The following is a 19960-nucleotide window of genomic DNA, read 5'->3' as shown; positions in this document are numbered from 1 at the left end:
GCCACTGGTAGGCCATTTAGTTCAACGAGCCGAAAGTTGGTTTGTAAGAAATGATCGGCCGGATGTTTTGAATCCGTCAGTGGTCAAGACAGGCACGCTGTTGTTCATTTCGGTTTGTATTCCTTTCTCCCTTCGTTTATTTCTTAGTTTGTTCAGTCCCCCCCCCCCTGTCCCCCCCCCCGTCGCCCCCCCGACCCACCCCCACCCCCACCCCCATCCTTTCTTCCTTTTGATTTAGAGGTGTGGGTTGATCGATCGAGTGGGATGGGGTGTGGGTTTGGTATTTGTTTCCTTTTTAACTTTTTTGTATATATATATTTTTTATAGACTGTATATGCCTATCACACCCTAGTTTGCTACACAGTCTAGATATGTTTGCTGTCTCGGGAGGTTATAGATAATCATTCCTTAAATCTGCAGTTGTCTATTTCAAACACAGCATTGATGAGAGGATGAACGACAAAAGCAATTTACACACATTTTCATTGCCAATACCTCAAATCGATTCTTGTAACCAAGTGCAAATAAGTTCACGCTGTGTTCATTTCCCCCCCATATTTAATGAACATTACTATGTGCATGCATACAAGTGTGTGTTCATGTGTGTGTGTGTGTGTGTGTGTGTGTGCGTGCGTGAGTGCGTGTGTGTGTGTGTGTGTGTGTGTGTGTGTGTGTGAGAGAGAGAGAGAGAGAGAGAGAGAGTCTAATCAAGGGCACGTACTCTTATAAACTTATACGAAAGAGAGCTCTTCAGTTTCTGCACGTTGTGAAGGAAAGACGCGAAAAAATGGCGTCCGCAGCTCCAGATAATACGACCAGTACTTCCAGTTCAAAAACAGAGGAGGGAATTTCCGAAAGCAAGCCAGAAAATAACCCAGGAACAAGTGGAAAGGACGACGCCTTTTCAGACTTTTACACTGAGGTTTGTTTCAGTCATATGTTTCTATCATTTGAGCAAAAGCAGGCACATACTTTTGATACTAACTTACGATATGCATTCGTCGACTCGAATCACTGACTGACTCGGTCAGTCTCAGTCATGACTTTCCTCCTCATGAATCGTGAGTTGCCATCAGATCAAGGGTAATGTAGGTATATGTAGTTGTGAACAATCCCGTCGACGTGATCAGCTCAACATGTGTACTGTAGAGATGATATGTCGAATGACAGTCAAACGTAGTTCTTTTGTTTTTGAAGTCTTTCTCCGGCTGATTGCACCAGGAAAAGTTCGTCTGCTCATTCTTTTCAACATTTTGTCGTCGTTTGAAATAGCAAGGGTACCTGAGGGTAAATGCGAACGGGCAAGTGTAATTTCGAACGATGGCTTTGGGTACATGTATACAATTAAAACAGAAGCAGGTCTTTAACTCATTAGACATTGCTTATTATTGGAACATCCCACTAGACTGTTGTATTGTTGGTTTTGATCACACATACACACAAACAGAAGTTGAAACACACCCACACCCACATCGCACACAAACACACTCTTTTGAAAGTGCTCAGTAACTCTACAGCATCTTTGCAAATAGACTCACGTCAAAATATCCTAAGGGCTAATTGCAAACGACAATATTTTGCAGATTCCTGTTAAAATTGATGTTCTGATCTGTCACCAATATGCTTTCTTAAATTCTCCCAGCACTGGTAATGTGCATTCAACATATCTGATCAAATAAATCTATTTTAAACTGTGTCAAAGTTCAAGTCCTACAACTTGCTTCCCTTGATTTTAGGATTTTGAGAGTATGTTTTGCAACCTTGGTTGGCAGTGGTGTGCGAAGAGAAGAAATAGCATGGAAATAGCCAGAAATAGCTGATGTTTGACTGGTTCTTTGAAATGGATAATCACTAAGGTATTAGGAAAATTTCAAAACAGACGTTGTAAAATGCAAGCATTAAGAACGCTTCGAAGTGGGGTGGTATACAAATCGTTCGCAGTTATACACCATTCGCAATTGCTCATACCTACCCTACCTGTTAGTTCCATGCCAGACATCAAAAGGCGTTACAGTACGGTCAATTGAAGATTGGTCCCCATGAAAAGTTATTGTCTCATTTTTGACAAAACCTTTCACGCTGTACTCATCCTATGAATGGAAAACGAACATAGTTTTCAACACAAAACAGGGCCCAGAACAAATAATGGAGCTATCATCATTAGGGGATCTTTATTTAGCTTTAGTTCATAGAATAACATATCAACACAAGAAGTGCCAGTCTCAGATGTTCAAAATAAAATCCAAGCCCTTCACTGTCTCAGTCTGAAATGAAAGTCCAGTGCTTTTTAATTACTCAGAAAATGTAATTTATGCAGAATATACGTTTATCACCAGTCTGAATAAGTGAATGGCAAGTGAACCTTGCAGTATATTTATTATTATTATTTTCTTGTTATTTTCTTTATCTGAATTTCTAACATTATTTGAAGTTAAAAACAATTGAAACCGAAATGATATCAGAGTCTGTTGATACTGTGACTGTGAGAGTGTTCCAAATTGCTGAAATATGTAATGGAAACTTAAAATATAAAATTGAATCTAATGTCCTCCAGCGATTTTACTAATTCAAGGAATTACATTGAAATTATCAGATACCGGGAATATGAGTAAGACGTATAGATTTAAAACAAAAGAGAAAAAAATCTATCAGTGAACCTTATGTTTAATCTCTATTATAAATAACCATATATTTTAAATGTTACCAATACCATATAAACAGTGCACTGAAAAACATGGCGTGCAATGCCTTTGAGTAGTGAAAGAAATCAAGACTGTTTTCAACTTATGAACTGGAATGAAAAGATTATTGAGATACAAAGCAAGTCCGTACAACTTCTACAAGGCAGTTCAATGATAAAGATGTACAAACATGGAAAGAATGGAAAGCATACATGTACCTTTTCAGACGATTGCTGCTTATTTGGAATGAAGGTGCAACTGCAAGGGTTTGAGAGTTATCTTTCATGATTTTTTTTTTTAAAATCACTGAATGCCTCTTGCATAAGAAAGAAAAAATAATTGCAAAGTGTGAGTTGGGTAAAGAGGGCACTGGGAGTAATGGGAAAGGTGGGGTAAATGAGAAATTCATAAAATGGGGGGAAAAATTGTGTCCCATCCCCATGTTTAATTTTAATGTTATGCAACAAACATGTTGCCATGTCAGTCACGAAGGTACCATGAAAGTATACAATCTTGTTAACTCAATCAGTCAATGTTTGTTTGAAGCAGAAGTTAAATGTATTTTAAATTCCTTATCTTTTTTCTTTCTTCTTTTTTGTTTTGTTTTTGTTGTTATTGAAACATTGTGCCAGGGTCAGTTTGTGTGTTACTCTGTGTGTGTGTGTGTGTGTGTGTGTGTGTGTGTGTGTGTGAACATTATTGTGTGTATGCTGTTTTTATAGCTCATTAGTCATTAGCTGCTTCATTTGGTTTTCTAAAAAGGCATTGATTTCAGGTAGATATCTACACACAGAGTTTATACTTTGTTTGTTCGATCTAAATACATCCGGATAGTAATATCTATTTATAACTTATTAATTAATATAAGTTGATTTTTTAATTACTTATGGTATTATACTGTAAAAGTGAATGTGACAAATTTCAGGTAGATATCTACACACAGAGTTTATACTTTGTTCAATCTTAATACATCTGGATAATAATATCTATTTATAACTTATTAATGTAAGTTGATTTTTAATTACTTATGGTATTATACTGTAAAAGTGAATGTGATGCTTGTCAGTGTACAGTGAATAAGTACAGCTTTTATGTGCTCGTTTTCTTGCCCATACACAATTACTGGTCAATTGTGTTTAAAGATGAAGGAGACATGTCATTATAATCTTTTCACTGTCCCTACTTTTTTTCCCTCCCATTTGTTTAAGACAGGAAGATAAAACAGTCTCATCTCATGTATTTGTGTATGCAACTGTATGCATGCATACATGTCCACACACTGCTCTCTCTCTCTCTCTCTCTCTCTCTCTCTCTCTCTCTCTCTTTCTCTCTCTGGCATTTGATTCAGTTTCGAGAAAATTACTATGGCCAATTCTTCTGAAAAATGGTATAAATGGGAAGTTATATAAATGCTTAAGAAGCATGTATGATACTGTTAAAGCTAGAGTAAGGTTTGGTGATAAACTTACAGAATACATCAGTTGTACAAGTGGTGTAAAACAGGGTGATGTTTGTAGTCCTGTGTTATTTTCATTATTGGCTCTTGAAATAATTCAAAATGGTCGGCATGGTGCCAAACTGGATAATAGTCTTGTAGAGCCCTTCATACTTTTGTTTGCTGATGATGTTTTGTTATTATCCGAAACAGTTGTTGGCCTCCAGTCTCAATTAAACAGTTTAGCCAGAGGGACTTCAAATTTGAAGCTTAAAGTGAATTTGAGTAAAAGTAACATTGTGGTCTTTAGAAAAGGTGGTTTTGTGGCTGCTTGTGAGAAATGGTATTATAATGGCACTGAGATGGAAGTTGTGAATTCATATAAATACCTTGGTATATATTTTTCAACGAAACTCAGTTTTAAGTTTGCTTGTGAAGATCTGGCATGCAGAGCTAAAAGATGTCTTCTGTCTATATTAAGTAAGTTGTATAAACTTAATAATACTTCTCTGAACTTATATATATAAAATTGTTTGATACTCAGGTACAGCCAGTGGCTCTCTATGGAGCTGAATTATGGGTACTTGAATCTAGTTCATCAGTGGTTGAGAAAGTTCATTTGTTTGCATTAAAAAGATACCTTGGCGTTAGCATGAAAACTCCAAACGATTTAGTGTATGGAGAACTTGGAAGGTTTCCTGTTTGTATCAATGCTGTTATTCGAAGTATAAGATATTGGTTCAGATTAGTACAAATGGATGAAAACAGATTACCGTCAAAAGCTTATAAATCGTTATTGTTACTGGACGAAAAAGGAAAAACCAACTGGGTAACAAAAGTCCGAAACGTTCTATGTAATAATGGGTTCTTGTATGTTTGGGAATATCAGGGGGTAGGATGCATGCAAACTTTTATTAGGACATTCAACGTGTAAAGAAGTGACTATGTAAGATGAAATTACACTTTTATATAATGAACTTGGGATTTTAATCTGATTATCAACCAAAATTTTTTACACTCTTTTCACTATAGGCCAAACTCACTGTTTAGTACAATGCACTTTCAAACTAAATGAATATTTCATTTATTGTGATTGATCTTGATATACTTCAGTTTGAAAGTAGAGGTGAAATATCAACATGAATTGTTTTGTCAGGGGTTGCAACAACGTTTGCTTTTTGTGTGTTTGTTTCGTTTGTGTTGTTTGTTTTTGTCTTGTGGGAATTGTGTTTATTTTGACAGCCAGTATGGGGACCGTTGATGTATGTTAAAAATACTATCAGTATACTAAGGTAATGAATAATTTCCTAATTTGTTACTTAAATTGGCAATGCCTTTATTGATATGTTGTTTTGTTCTTACTCTACCTCATTGTCAGTGATAAGACACGTGTCTTTGCATCCCACTTCGCCTCATCCATTTTTAAGTTGATTTTTTACATTTTCAGAAATATGACATAATCATTTACTGTGTAGTGCTGTTTGGTTAGTTTTTACTTTTCCATTTGAAGTGTAGATGGTTAATCGAAAATAATGTTTCACATTCCCTTCGTGTTGACGGTTCTGACTTGACTGTGTAACATGAATTATGCATTGAGAAAATACAGAATTCTCTCTTACTGTTCTGCTCTTTTCTCTCTCTCTCTCTCTTCTCTTCTTCTGTCTTCTTTCTCTCCACCCACCCCCATCTCTGGGACACTCCTAATGATTGCTTCATCATTCTGTATCTTGCTACTTCTAATGTCTTTCATTCTATTCTTTTCATTGAGATCAGTTTTATCTTAATTTACACAAGTCGAACCATGACACACCTGTAGACCAGCAAAAGCCTTACTGATGACCGGATCTGGATTGCTATATTTATAATCCAACCCTTTATTACAGTACATTTCAGTCTGATGACTGAACAAGTGAGACTGCAGTCAGTGGATGTTTATGCTTGAGTGGATCCGCATCAACTTTACATTTAAGCATTTTATGTTTTGTATTCACACATTTGTTGTGTAGCATTCACCACACGTGAATTTCTCTTAACTTAGTTAAGATGATAAATTATTCTGTACCTATGAATCTGCCAGCAACTTTAATGTGCAGTCGTTGCCCACAGACATAAAAATTGAAAAATTTCTGGGTCTGAAAACTGACCTGGATCACCACCAGAATTAACCATTTGGTCCTCAACCTGCAGCCGACACTTCTACTCTACAGAAAATCAGGGGAAAGTCTGCAGCTTTTTCAGTTTTGGGGTAACCCTTCCCAGTACATTGTTACCTACTACCCCAGTTCCAGTGGTGAAGAATCCTTCGAAATTCCAGGATCTGATCTGATTTGGATCAGATCTGAACCTCACCCCTCATACTCCCACACCCCTCCCCCACCCAGCCAGCTACACAGCCACCACCACCACCACCCTCCCACACACACAGAGGCTGGGTTGCATGAACGATCTTGTACTGTATTGTATTGTATTGTTAATTTCTGTTTGTCACATCAGATTTCTCTGTGTTGAATTCAGGCTGCTCTCTCCAGGGAGAGTATATCACTACAGTGCAGTGCCACCTTTAAGAAGAAAAAAAAAAATCTGCCTGCAGGTGTATTTTCCTGTCAAAGTGGATTTTTCTGCAAAATGTTGCCAGGGACAACTCCTTGTTGCTGTGGGTTGTTTTATGTGCACAAAGTGCCTGCTACACTTAGGACCTTGGTTTATCGTCTCATCCAAATTACTAGTGTCCAGGTGGATGCATTATCACTTTGCCACCACACCAGTTACAGCTCTTAAGTTTGCTTAGTGTTAAGAATGTTCCAAAGTCTACACTATTTCCATATATATAACTTTGGAATTTTAATTGCTGAGTTCACTCAACCAAGCCCAGGATTTTTTTACACTCTTTTCACTAGGTGAGGACCATTCAAACATCACTGTTGAAAGTACGGTGCACATTTGCAAACTGGAAAGACATATTTCTTCACTTTATTGTGAATGAGGAGTTTTGGAATGAGCTTGCAGTTTAAAAAGTGAAAGTGGAAATAATTATCAACATAATTTTGTGTTTGGATCAGGTTCATACTAACAGTTTTGCTTTGCTTTGCTTGTGTTCTGTTTCAGTTTGTGTGTGTTTGTGTGTGTGTGTGTGTGTGTGTGTGTGGCTGGCTTCATATTTGACAGCTCAGTATGGGGGGAACATAGTGGAGAAAGGTGAAAATACTATCAGTATCACTATGGTAAATGAAATAAAGGTTTCAAAGTATCTTAGAATATGTGTTAACATGTCTTTTTTTTTTTTTTTTTTTAAACTCTAAACCAAATCATTAGATCAGTGATAAGAACAAGTGTTTATGACAATCACCAACTGAATTGACCTCAGTCCATTTTTAAGTTGATTTTTTAAAAACATGGTTTCAGAAATAGGACAATAAATTTAATCCGTGTAGTGCTGGTTGTTTAGTTTGACTGTCTTCCATTGGTGGAATGATAGTATAGAGGTGAAGTAAATGCGGGTAAAATTTAAACTTTTAAGCTGCATCATTCGCAGTTTTCGTTGTTGACAGTTCAGCTGACTTGACTGGGTGCTCATACAATGGAAACAAACTGATATGAACATTGCCACCCAGAAAATACAGGAATTGTTCTTTACTGTTCTGGCTCTATTCTCTCTCTCTGTCTCTGTCTGTCTGTCTGTCTGTCTTTCTCTCCCTCCCCCTCCCTCCTCTCTGTGTGTGCCATTCTTGGTTTCTCTCTTATGTAATTCTTTCATCCATTTCTGTATCTTGCTTTCTGTCTAAATTTTCTTTCATTTTCCTATTTCTTTTATTCTATTTGATGATCTTTGCTTTTACTCTTTTTTTAATTTTTTTTTCATGTTTCAGGTGAAGGCCATTGAACAGCGTGACTCTGTACTGACCAGCAAACAGCAGATTGACCGACTGACCCGACCTGGTGCTACATATTTTAATCTCAATCCCTTTGATGTAAGTGGCATCTGCTAGTCCATCTGCTTCTTTATGCTCCTTGTATGACTGAAAATGAAGCAAGACAGAGAGAGAAAGATACATACATTACACAACAGAGTGCTGTTACCTGTGGTGAGGCCAAAGCAGTTTACTTCAGACATTGCATTGAAGTTGTATGCGTTTGTTTGTCTTACCAAGGGTAACATTACTTGATGTTTGTTTCAGTTAATAGATCTATTTTATGTGATTTAAGATTAATGTAACTAGTCAGTTACACATCATGATGACAGGAAGTGTGTTCAAGTTAGAAATTCTTCTTGTATGATGCTTGATCAGATCTTTGCTTGCTGACAGCGCTAAAATTGGTGCTCTAGTAATGCTATGCTTATCAAAATTTGGGATGTGGTGTGACTTAGATGTTCTGAATGAAGTTGATGAAATGCAATGCAGTTTATTTTAGTTTGTTCTTGTCCATACTGTTCAGTCCTGAACATCAAAACTAGCAAGCATTGGTCAAGATTGTAGCCACATGTAAAGAGATTATGTCAGACACCAGCAAACTATAAAAAGAGATTGTCTGTTTTTTCTTTTCCTATTTAGTTACAAAACTGAATGTATTTTGCATGCTTTAGGTGTCCTTAAATATTAAACCTCAACATAATTTCTGGATTAATTATTTGTCATTTCTGTTTCAGGTTTTATGCATCGACCCAGACACACCACTGAATGATGTGAAAAAGAAATACAGACAGGTTGGTAGTTGTGTCAGATGATATGTATATCACTTATCAGTGGATAGTTACTTTAAGTCACATGAAGTTTTAGGCAATAGCAATTTAGTACGATGGAACGGTTGTGTTTGATGGTATGTATGTCAGTGGATGTTTACTTTAAGTCACATGAAGCTTTTGAGGCAATAGCAAATGAGTATGGTGGAACTGACAGTGTGTATCAGGTTGTCAGATGAGTCAGTGGATCTGTGTATGCTTCAACAATGCTGTCATGTAATGCATGCGTTTTAATGGAAGTCGTGGAAGTGCTTCAGTGCAATTACAATGAATGCTTTTAGCTTCCAACAGGGGGTGGAGGGGTGCATGATCTTGATACCGTAGATATTTGCTGCTGTGGCTGTCAGTGTTTGATGGAAGGTGCTCAACAAAAACTGGACCAAGTACATCACAGGAGCCACAGTTGACTTATGTCGAGAAAGTGTATATCAGTCAAATAGATAGAAACATTTCACATTTTCAAAAGAGTGGAATTTCAGAAACAGTTACCATTCTGCTGTTCGTGACACTTGCATGTGTATACAATCTTCATCATCACCATCATAGAGAAAAGAAAAGCATAAATTTATAAACAAAGGGTGATTTTCATGTCTTTTCATTTTATGTGTTGATATTAATTTCATTTAATGAGCTTGATGACAGGTTTTCATTTGACATTATAAAATCAGCCTGACTTCATCTGTTTTTTGCAGATGTCCATTCTTGTGCATCCTGACAAAAATAAAGAAGATGAGGAGCGAGCACAGAAAGCGTTTGAAGGTCAGACATGTGTCAGTTTCTTTATGTGTGTGAGCATGAATCTGTTTGTTGATTTGTGTATGAAGGCATGAGCATTGTGCGTGTGTGTGTGTGTGTGTTGAAAGGTATAAAATCTGGTTTGAACATTCACAGTTAAGTCCACAAGCACAAATTGTGCAGAAAAAATATATTCATTGGTACATAAATACTCATGAGAAGGGCGAATGATTGAAGATTGCCAACAGTTACAGTAGTGAGACGTGCTTTTTGACAAAATTTTCACAGTCATTCACTGAGCTAGTATGGCAGCCTTACATATATGTACAGAGTATAGTTACATTCCATTTGAAACGTTTTTTTAAAGTTTGTGCAAAATCTTTTTTGAGCCTGTTTGTTAATTGCATTAATACAAGTTTACAATATTATGATTTTTTTGTTGATATGTTACAGCTGTCAACAAAGCTTACAAGACACTGGAAAATGAAGAGGGGTTGAAACGTTGCGCAGAGATTGTAGAGGAGGCCCGTTCACGCACAGATGAAATGGTCAGTATCATTTTATCAGTCCTTTCAGTTTCAAAATGGGTGTGCATGTGAGTGTGTGTATTTGTTTGTGAGTGTGAGCATGTATAGGTAGACAGAAAAACTATATTGATCAGTCCACAACAAAACAATACAATAGTGTTCCCTTTTTTTTTATCTTCTTTTTTTCATAAAATATGATGAACATGAATTAAACTGATCACATGTTTTGGAACAGATTTGTACATAGTGCATGAGTTTTGAAAGATTGTGCCAATTTCAACATGTCGTAACTACCCATCTACATGAACATGGGCATGATTCTGTTTGATGGCTGAACTTGTCACATTCTTGGGGTTTTTTTTGTTTGTTTTTCTTTGTTTGTTTTTAATGATATTGACCAGTTTCTTTACATTTGTAACCAAAGTGAATATCAGCTATCAAACTTTTTTTTTTTTTTTTGAAGAAGAGGAGGGATGCTGATTTTCACAGCATCAGAAGTTTCCTGCTTTGTAGATATTGGTTTCAGTTTTAGACACTTAATCATCCATTACATTTATCTGATGAGCTACACACACAACTGCCAGTTGAACTTAAGTCATATTCAGATCCATCCAAAATCACACTGTGTTACACACCGTCAGTGGAGTATGGCCTAGAGGTAATGCGTCCGCCTAGTAAGCAAGAGACTGAGCACCCTGGTTCAAATCCTGGCACAGTCACCAGTATTTTCTCCCCATGCACTTTGACCTTGAGTGGTGGTTTGGAGCAGCCTGAATTTCACACAGAGAAATCTGTTGTGACAAAAAAGAGTACCCAGTAGTACAATACAATACAACTTTGTATTGGTCAGTCGCATGCAGCAGAAGCATTTATCAAATGGCTTCAAAAGAAAGGTGCCAGTGTATTAGACAATGTCACTAGATTTGACCTCAAGAGGAAACAACTGCAAACACAACATGTCTGGTACAACTGCAAAAACGGTGATTTGTATTTTCTCTATGGTTCTAACTGTTCAACCTTCTAATGAAGGTTCCAGTGGCAGGATTCTTGTTGAGGTTATTTTGGTGGAAAGTTCATCCTTGATTCTTCTTTGGAGTTAGACAGTCAGATGTTTGCAGGTTGACTCTGAAATGGTGTTTGTGATTATTAGGGCATAAAACAGAATTATTGATAGTGCCACTTGTATTAATGATGATAATGATAATTTTTATGGTGTTCTGGTTGCAGATCAAACAGAAGAAGAAACAGTTGAAGAAGGAAGGAAGACCTCTAGAAATTCCAGAAGATGACCCAGAAAAAGTGAGCTGATGTTGCACCTGATGTGATAATTATGTTACAAACAATACTTTTTTTTCCCATTTAGAAACATTGTAAACTAGATCAAATAGACATGTTTATATTTTGCCTTGGAATTTTTTAAGCGTGCTCTTTTTCATATTTATTTAGCAGATGATGTGTGTACAGAAAAGTATGTGATGGTTCCAGAATCTTAAAGAAAGTTCCAGAAAGGATACACCTTCCTGTATGTAACTTTGTCTGTAAGATATTTGCATTGTGATTGGTTGCTTCATCCTGATTCCAGAGCATTTGGTTTCAGTGCTGTGAAAATAATCGGCTTTTAGAAAGAAAGCGAAAGTGAGTTATAATGTGTTTGGAGCTGAAGGTCACAACTCTTATTTGATTACTGTTGTAACAGTGATGTAAACATTCAAATTGCATAGTTGTAACAGGAAATTGGTTTTCAGTTTTGTGGACTGTGAGCACCCACGTCCATTTAGTGTATAGGGATGACACCATTCTTGATTGTATGTTGCAGTACAAACATGCAGTGTACGTCCAAACGTGTAAACTCTTTGCTGACCTGGAGCGGATGAGGCAAGAACGTGAAGCCAGAGAAATGCATGAAAGGTGAACTGTTTAGATTTGTTCTGTGAAGCATTTAAGGTTGAATCACTTTATTGTCCATTGAAAAAACACAACAAAAAACCACCTGCAGTTTAAAATAGACAATTTTCTTCTTTCTTTTTTATTTATTTATATTTCATTTTGCTTTGCTTTTTATTGGTGAAACAATGTAATGAATACTTAGAAGTAAAGATGTTAACAGGATATGTAAGTTATTTTGAAGACTGTGTTAGTCAAGGAGGCTTTCGACTTTGTGATCAACTGCTATGGAGGATTTGGAAGTTTTCTCAAATTTCTCTGCGTAGTTGATCAGAGGTTTGTTACAGTGTAAGTTGATATTTACTTAACTACTTTTAAGGTCAGTTTCAGGTTCTACTTCAACAAAAGTTACACTGTGTTGCCTGCTATTTAATCAAATCAACAGAAATTATACTTCATGGAAAGTAATGAGAAAAGTTAAAAGATACTGATTATCAGGTAATATTTTCAGGCATGAAAAGTACTGAGATGAGTTGAAAAATACTGATTACTGGATAATATTTTCAGGAATACTGATAAGAGGATGATACCTCTGAATTGGGAAATGCTCCCCCTGCCCCATTCTGTTTCAGTTTATTTCTTTTTGTTTAAATGATGCTGTTTAAAAACTTCTTTTTTTTTATTTAATAAAAAAAAAAATTGTATTTACTTTTTCCAGGAAAAGGAAAGCAGAGGAAGAAGCCAAAGAGGTTGAGCGACAGGAATTGGAGAAAGAGTGGAAAAAGAATTATGAGGTATGAGAGTTGTTACCCTTGACATGTTGTCACAAGAGTGACTGGACATGCTTGCCTTGTACGTGCTGTGTGTGATGTTTCTGTTACTAGGTGTAGCATTTGCGATGCAGGTGTAGTTGGTGAATGTGAGTTTTAGGGAGGTGAGAATGCGCATGTGTGAACGTTTAACGGTTTTGCGGGCCGGGTTCTGGTGGCAACAGGATGTTGTCGAAGCGTTCTGTCCTTTTCCTCACTTTTCTTTTTCTCTATCTTCTTCCATTTTATATTTTCTCTCTTTTATGTTCATAGCTGAGTTTAGATTATTGTCTTGTGTTGTTTACTGTATCGTTAAATAAAGTTTCATTTCTTTTGTTATTTATGCCTCCCAAGTGTTTATTTTGTAAGAATCCCACGGTAGTACTTAGCCATCGCTCCTCCTTACCCATTTTGGGTTTGTGACACACATGCTTTTTTTCTCTCCATGTTTGCGATGGTGAGTTTCCACTCTTGCTAAATAAGGCTGACATTGTATTTATAGCTTGTTATACCAGAGACTGGAATGTCAAAAACCTTGAAATGGATGACATTTTATTAAGGTTGTTGTTGTTGTTTTTGAGAAAGTGCATGCCTTATGCTGATGACACAGGAAAAATTGTGTGTCAGAGAGGGCAAAATGAATGCACTCAATTGGCTGTCTTCACTTCATAGTTTAAAATGCAGTCCGTCTGAATGGCTTCAAGCATATTAAAAAAAAAAAGAAAAAAAGATAGGATGAATTATTCAGTAGAGGGAAAGTGTAAATAGCAAATGAAATATATGTAAAAGATTAAATTAAAAAAAAAAAATTAAAAGAGAAAATGAATGAAGTGAAAAACTTGTGTTGAAAGTTAGTGTTGATAGTAAATGCAGTGAAAAACTAGTGAAGAATACATACATACATACATACATATATATATATATATATATGTGTGTGTGTGTGTGTGTGTGTGTGTGAATGTTGTGAAAAACTAAAGGGTAGATTGTAAATAATGACCAGGGTAATAAACTTTAGTGGAGAATTGATTTTAAAAATCCCCCCAAAATTTAAGATGAAATCTTTCTGGATAATGAATACAGTGAAAAACTAAAAGGGGAAAGGCATTGATAGTAAAGAAAGTTAAAAGACATAAGTGGAAAGTGTTAATAGTGAACGATGTTAACCCCTTCACTGCCCAAGGATGGAAATTTAGTCCCTTCCATTGTGCAAAAATATGCTCAATGATGGAAATTTCTGACTGCGTCATTCCAGGAATTTTCCAATCGCAAAATCATTCAGTTTGTGTGCTGTTGTCATAATTGTATACTGTGCTTATTTTCCTTTTCATAAAAGTAGAGGTTATATATACACTTTCTTTGACAAGTTTACATACAGGATTTTTTTTTCTTAATCGTTACCCTCTATCCTGTGGCAAATAGTCATCACTGAGCATAAAATAGGCTTGGCATTGAAAGGGTTAAGAAAGATAAAGTTTAAAGGGAAAGTGTTCATAAATGTTCATTGTAAATCCAGTGAAAATTTTGAAGGGATAAGTATTGATAGTGAATAAATTCAAAACCTGGAGGGAAAAGCAATTACAGCAGATGAAGTAAAAGAGAAAAAAAAAGAAAGGAAGGTGAAATTGTAAGTGTTAATAGTAAATTTAGTATAAAAAGAAAAAGCTTAGCAAATGGGAAGATGTTAAAAAGCGTTCATTGTGAATCAAGCTGACATTTTAAGGGGTAAGTTTTCATTGCGAACGAAGAGAAAAACTTTTGCGGAAAATGATAATGGTGAATGAAGTATATATACAAATTTAAGAGAAAATGTCAGTTGAAGGTGTTGATTGTGAATGGAGTGTATGGAGTATAGTATGGAGTGTCTTATCTTCATGTGCTGCATTTCAGATCATAGACGTCTGTGAATATGCATGTCTTTGTTTTATGTGTGCAATTTATTTTACTTTTATAGTTTTACTTCAATGTGCTACGTTGTATGACTGAAGTTTCTGCTTATATCATATGATTACGTGTTTTAGGTATATGTGACTGTTAAATTGAGTATTTTATTGGTTACATGGGCATCATGTTTTGCACTTTATTATTTTATATATATAATCTGTTTACTCCCCTTTGCTTTCTGATTTATGCAGTCAGGATAACTGGGCATAGCATAACATGGAGTTAAAGGACTGCACAAAGACAAAGTAACACACACACACACACACACACACAAACACACACACACACACACACTTGCACTCGCACTCACACTCTCTCACTCACTCACTCACATTCACTCACTCAGTGCATTGCTGGATCCCGCTTAGATAGTTTGATTGGAATGTCCCTTTAGTGTAGGATGTTGAATGCACTGTTCCAGTCAGTATGTTGCCTTTTTTTGTTAGCAAGCATGTCAAACAGTTCCTCTTTGAGAGATAAGAAACTAAATGTGTTCCTTTATCCTCACTTGTGTCCCCTGCGTGGCAGGAGAGTCGCACAGACCGGGTGGACAGCTGGAGGAACTGGAAGAAAGGCGGCAAGAAGGCCAAAGGCTCCTTCCGACCCCCCAAAGTCAAGACAGAGAAACTTTAGCACCCGGTCTTCTCTTCGTACGTGTCGCATTCGTTTTTAGACAGAAAACAACAGAAAAAAAAGAATATGTCTGTGCATGTGTCGATAATTGCTGATTGCAGACCTGAAGTTTTTTTGTTGTGTGTGTGTGAAAACACACTGTACAGTAATGTTCTGAAAGCAGCTAGATGTGTGCTGAAGACTGGCTAGGGGGACTAGAAAAATAATAGTGTGGGGAAAGAAATCAAGTTGGTAAATTGAAATGCTCTATGTGGACAGTCATTCCAGTGTGGGAAAGCTTCAGTAGCAAGCTCCACATTTTTCAGCTGTATTTGAAACGGCGTGTGTACAAAAGTCTGTCCGTCTCATATCTTGCAGGAAGAATCACAAATATGATAAGTGGGTCACTGCAACGACTAAATGCTGCCTGAGAGAATAGCCAACATTTTGGTGTCTGTACTTTGCGAGAGCGGTTGCAGGAAGAATCACAAATGTAATGGGTGGATAACTGCATCTTCTCTAAATGCTGCCTGAGCGGACAACAGTTTGGTGTCACTACCTTTGCAGGGCTGATTGCAAGGGATGTATCTTTGTACATGAAGTTCAGTCCGTTAACTGGGCCATATATGTACACACACACACACACACACACACACACACAAAAGCATGCCAAAAAACCCCCAAAGAAAACTCCCAAAAGCGTAAGGTAACTTCCCACCGCTATATTCCTTTGTAAGAGAGGATGAACGTAGATGGATGTGACTTTTTAAAATCTTTTTTGAAAGTTTTTCTTTAAAGACATGTCTTTCTGTACTGTGAACATCTAACATAGAGAAATACATTGACAGGCATACTTTGGGTGGTGGTGTCAGAAGGACAGGAGTAAAAAAAAAAAAAAAAAAAAAAAAAATTACATTAGTTTTTGTTTTCCTTATCATCAACAGCAACACCTCTTCTTTGTCCACTGTGTCCCCAACTTTGTGATACAGAGTAAATGTGTATAAATGTTTCTGTGCTCAGTACTAGAATTCGTCCATTCATTATAATAAAAGAAAAAACAGTTGAATAGTTCTTCCAGTATTGACTCAGTAACCCCTGTTTTCCTTATGGAAGATGGGGGCACAAAATTATCAAGCTAGCAGAACTTTGAAAAGCAAGGATTAACCCAAGACAGATTGATTGAAGCATATTGTCCATACAGACCATTCAGTTGCTTTAAATCTTTTGGGTGATGTAGTGTATGTGCGAGGTGGAGTAATTAAAGCCAGCTACAGTGTTTGTAACCCGTGACAGAAATATGGGAAATGTTCAGTGGAATTGCATTGAATATTGGAACGGCTTGAATGGAGGCATGTACTGTTCAAGCCATCCTCAAGATTCCTCCTGACAAGTTGACATAAAAGCAAAATCGGTGTGGTGTCTGCTTTGCTTGAATAGATCAAATAGAAAAACAAAAGTGCAGTCAGCATTGTCTTGTTTGTTTGTTGTTTTTTTTGTTTTTGTTTTTTTGTTTTGTTTTTTACTGCCAGTTGAAATTGTTTTTTCTAAAGGCATACAAGAATGATAATTTCAGCAATGGTCAGCAAATTTTTGTTGTAATCCCTACCCTTTCTACCCCCCATTTCTCTCTGTCCACAAATTGAAAACTTGAATTGTTTTATTTCCTCCCTCTCTCTCTCCCAAAACTGGAAACTGGCATTATTGCTTTCAGATTTTGGGAACACTAATTCTTCTCTTTCACAAGAAGAAGAAATTCTTGCATATGTTTACACAGACATGCATGCATGGGTAGATGGATAGCTTCATGTACACACAAACCAGCTTGTCTGCGTTGTGCTACCATGCTACTGCTTTCTCAGTGAGTACAAAGACGACTTTCCTTGGAACACACTGCAAAAAGGTATGAATGTGAAATGTATGTCATTTCTTTTTGACAAAAATTGAGATCACATGTGTATCGAGTGAGCTACAATTCATTTTTTTCTTATTCTCTTTATGGAATGTTTGTTGGAAACATAGCATGAAGTTTATAATTTCCCATTTTGGATGAAAAGAATTAAGTTCTTGCAATAGACATGTATGCAAGCACACACAATTGAGAAAGATCTGCAGTGCTCAGAAAAGGAAACAACTTGCTATGTTTTGAGAAACTGGGAAGTAGCTCACTGATATTTAGCTTGCCACATTCTGTAAATGTCTATTCTGAGTCTTTATGCAGTTGGTGACTGTGGGAGTGTTGGTGCAAGATATGGAAGGCGTCACCATGCTTTGAAAATATGTATATCATCTGTTATGTTCACTGCCAGAGCAAGTTATGGCGCAGTTTTTTTGTCTTTGCCCCCTTCTTGAATTATTCCCCTCATTGGTATTTTCATAGTTATAAAGATATATTTGAAGGAATGTTGTTAATCTTTTGGTTTGTTCCTAGTTTCTAATGACTTTTTTTATGCTTCTTTTCATTGTATATGAGTGTGCATATGTGTTAGTGTGTGTGAATGAGTGTGCATACCTGGTGCAAGACAATTTTACAAAAGCAGTTTGGGGAACTGATATAAAGTGTCTCACATAGTTCTTTGCACATTTCTGTGAGCTGTTTACAGCACATTTAGGACACGCTTATTAGAAAAAGCTTGTCTTAACTGCTGAAACAGTCAGAATGTGTAGTAACATTGTATGGTATGTATAGTAACATTGTATGGTATCATTTATTTCATATTTTAAAATGATTATGGGAACACAGCTTAGACTGATGTTTTACTGACACTACAGTGCACAAATTCATCACTGGTATTAACTGTGTACTGGGGTTCAAGAAGTCATCATTTATATCTAAGCTATAGGGGATAAAAACTTCATCACTGATCTTGTCCAGTTTTGCACCTGCAGAATTTCATGGTCTATGGACTTTGTTGAATAGTGCTATTGCAGCTCTGCAGTTAATGTTTTGTAGACTGTGCAGCACAATAGTTTAAGTCAGAGAACACTTTGTCTCATTTGTTACGAAAGCTGAACGGACGTGCCAGGAAAAGCAAAATTGTTGCAGTTTTTGTACATATTGGTGAGACATCTCTTGCGTTGAAAAAGTATTGTTGAAAGCTTGGCAGACTGGCCTGTAATAAGTCATTGATGTCATTGACAGCTTCACCCCAGCTTCCTCAACCCCTTTCATCCATTGTCCCTACTGATGATAGTGTTGGCAGCAATTTACATATCTAATCTCTTCTTTATGTATCCATATCTTCTGTTTTTCCCTTTTTTTTTTTAGTCTGTGGAAACCATTGTGGGTGTTTATCACATTACATTACCTCTGCATTTATTTGTGCTTGTTCAGATGCAAATCACTCTCAGTTTTATTTCCCCCCCTCCTTACTTCTCTTTCTTCCTGCCCCCCGCACCACCTTCCTTCTTTTGACATAAGATGTAGCATGGTATCAGCCATGGAGTCTGTTTAGTTTTTCCTGTATCCACTGACACAAACATTGATGGGTTGGTTGTTTTATTAATGGTAGTGATTGGTTATTGAGAATCGTTGTGGGGTGATTAAAACCTTTACATCGCCATTATCACATTTCAGCACCAGCCAGGTAGTGCCAATGTCGCTTGAAATGTGAGCAGATCAGGGTTGGTTATCCCCAAACCTACTGCTCTTCATTTTTGGAGGTAGGATTGGCCATATTTTGTACACATCACATGAGAGCTCCCAGCTATTCATAGACACCATCTTTTTTGTGTTTCTGTTTTCTAGGGAATGTTGCACTTTGAATTGATTGGTGGTGAAAGGGAAGGGTTGAATGGTTGTCAGCTTTGATGGCAGATTTTGACATGTCATTGAACTTAAGGTATCACCGGTTGTGAGTGAGATGTGGTATGAGCATCTTCTGAATGGTAGCACATGTTGAGACTTAATGTTTCAAACTCAGTTTACTTATGGATTAAGGAAAATCGGATATCCTTCTTTGTAATTGATGTAAACCTACTAAACGGTTTACACAGTCCAAGATGATGCGACGCAAATCGCTGTGGTGGTTACTGTGTCAGTATTCACTAACGCTGGAAGTTTACAAAACAACAGATTGTCCATGTGAAATGGACTCCAAGAGATCATGGTTCTGTTTTTTCATGACCATTTTCATTGCAGTGTTCTTGATGGGCTGACTACACATGATGATCAGATACAGATCTCAGCTCAGATTTTCTCGGCCAGTCAACACTTGCCTACACAATCAGGGAACAAACTGAAATACCTGTAACACTGGCATTCAAAAGGGGAAAATGGTATGAAGTTGGTATGTGAAAGGAAAATCATATTCAAGACTAGATAAATTTGACCAATCACTATTTCAATGTGGAGATCATTAGGACCAATCCAAGCTGAGATGTCTGCATTGCAAGTGCTACTAAGGTTGAAACTACCTCTGTTTACTAAGCAGAAGTGGCCAGCAGATGTGGCCATGTGATGATTTGACTGTTCCTGATAGTAGCATAGAGAATATCAACTAATCAAATGGACTGTCATTTAATGATTTAATTGTTGCTATTTGCTTTATGGAGAAACACAGTGCATTGATATTATTATAAGAGATGCTTCTACCACTTTG

General features: G+C 36.8%; 1 protein-coding gene across 1 annotated transcript; it reads left to right on the top strand.

Annotated features, from left to right (window-relative positions):
• The first annotated feature begins 775 nt into the window (after nucleotides 1–775).
• Nucleotides 776–19960, top strand: LOC143282874 (dnaJ homolog subfamily C member 8-like). Its single transcript, XM_076588742.1, has 9 exons — nucleotides 776–922; nucleotides 7983–8084; nucleotides 8762–8818; nucleotides 9547–9613; nucleotides 10043–10137; nucleotides 11344–11415; nucleotides 11933–12024; nucleotides 12719–12794; nucleotides 15279–19960. Exons 1-9 carry the CDS (start codon nucleotides 788–790, stop codon nucleotides 15381–15383), a joined length of 801 nt encoding a protein of 266 aa, XP_076444857.1. The 5' UTR covers nucleotides 776–787; the 3' UTR covers nucleotides 15384–19960.

This window comes from Babylonia areolata, chromosome 6, assembly GCF_041734735.1.
Source record: "Babylonia areolata isolate BAREFJ2019XMU chromosome 6, ASM4173473v1, whole genome shotgun sequence".
Classification (NCBI taxonomy): Eukaryota; Metazoa; Mollusca; class Gastropoda; order Neogastropoda; family Buccinidae; genus Babylonia; species Babylonia areolata.
Note: the sequence above shows the minus strand (reverse complement) of the source record. Positions and strands in the feature narration are given on the sequence as shown.

Coding starts and splice junctions, on each gene's coding strand:
- LOC143282874 (XM_076588742.1), top strand. CDS start 788: ATGGCGTCCGCAGCTCCAGATAATACGACCAGTACTTCCAGTTCAAAA. Junction 8,819..9,546: donor TGAAAAAGAAATACAGACAG/GTTGGTAGTTGT, acceptor TGTTTTTTGCAG/ATGTCCATTCTTGTGCATCC. Junction 9,614..10,042: donor AGCACAGAAAGCGTTTGAAG/GTCAGACATGTG, acceptor GATATGTTACAG/CTGTCAACAAAGCTTACAAG.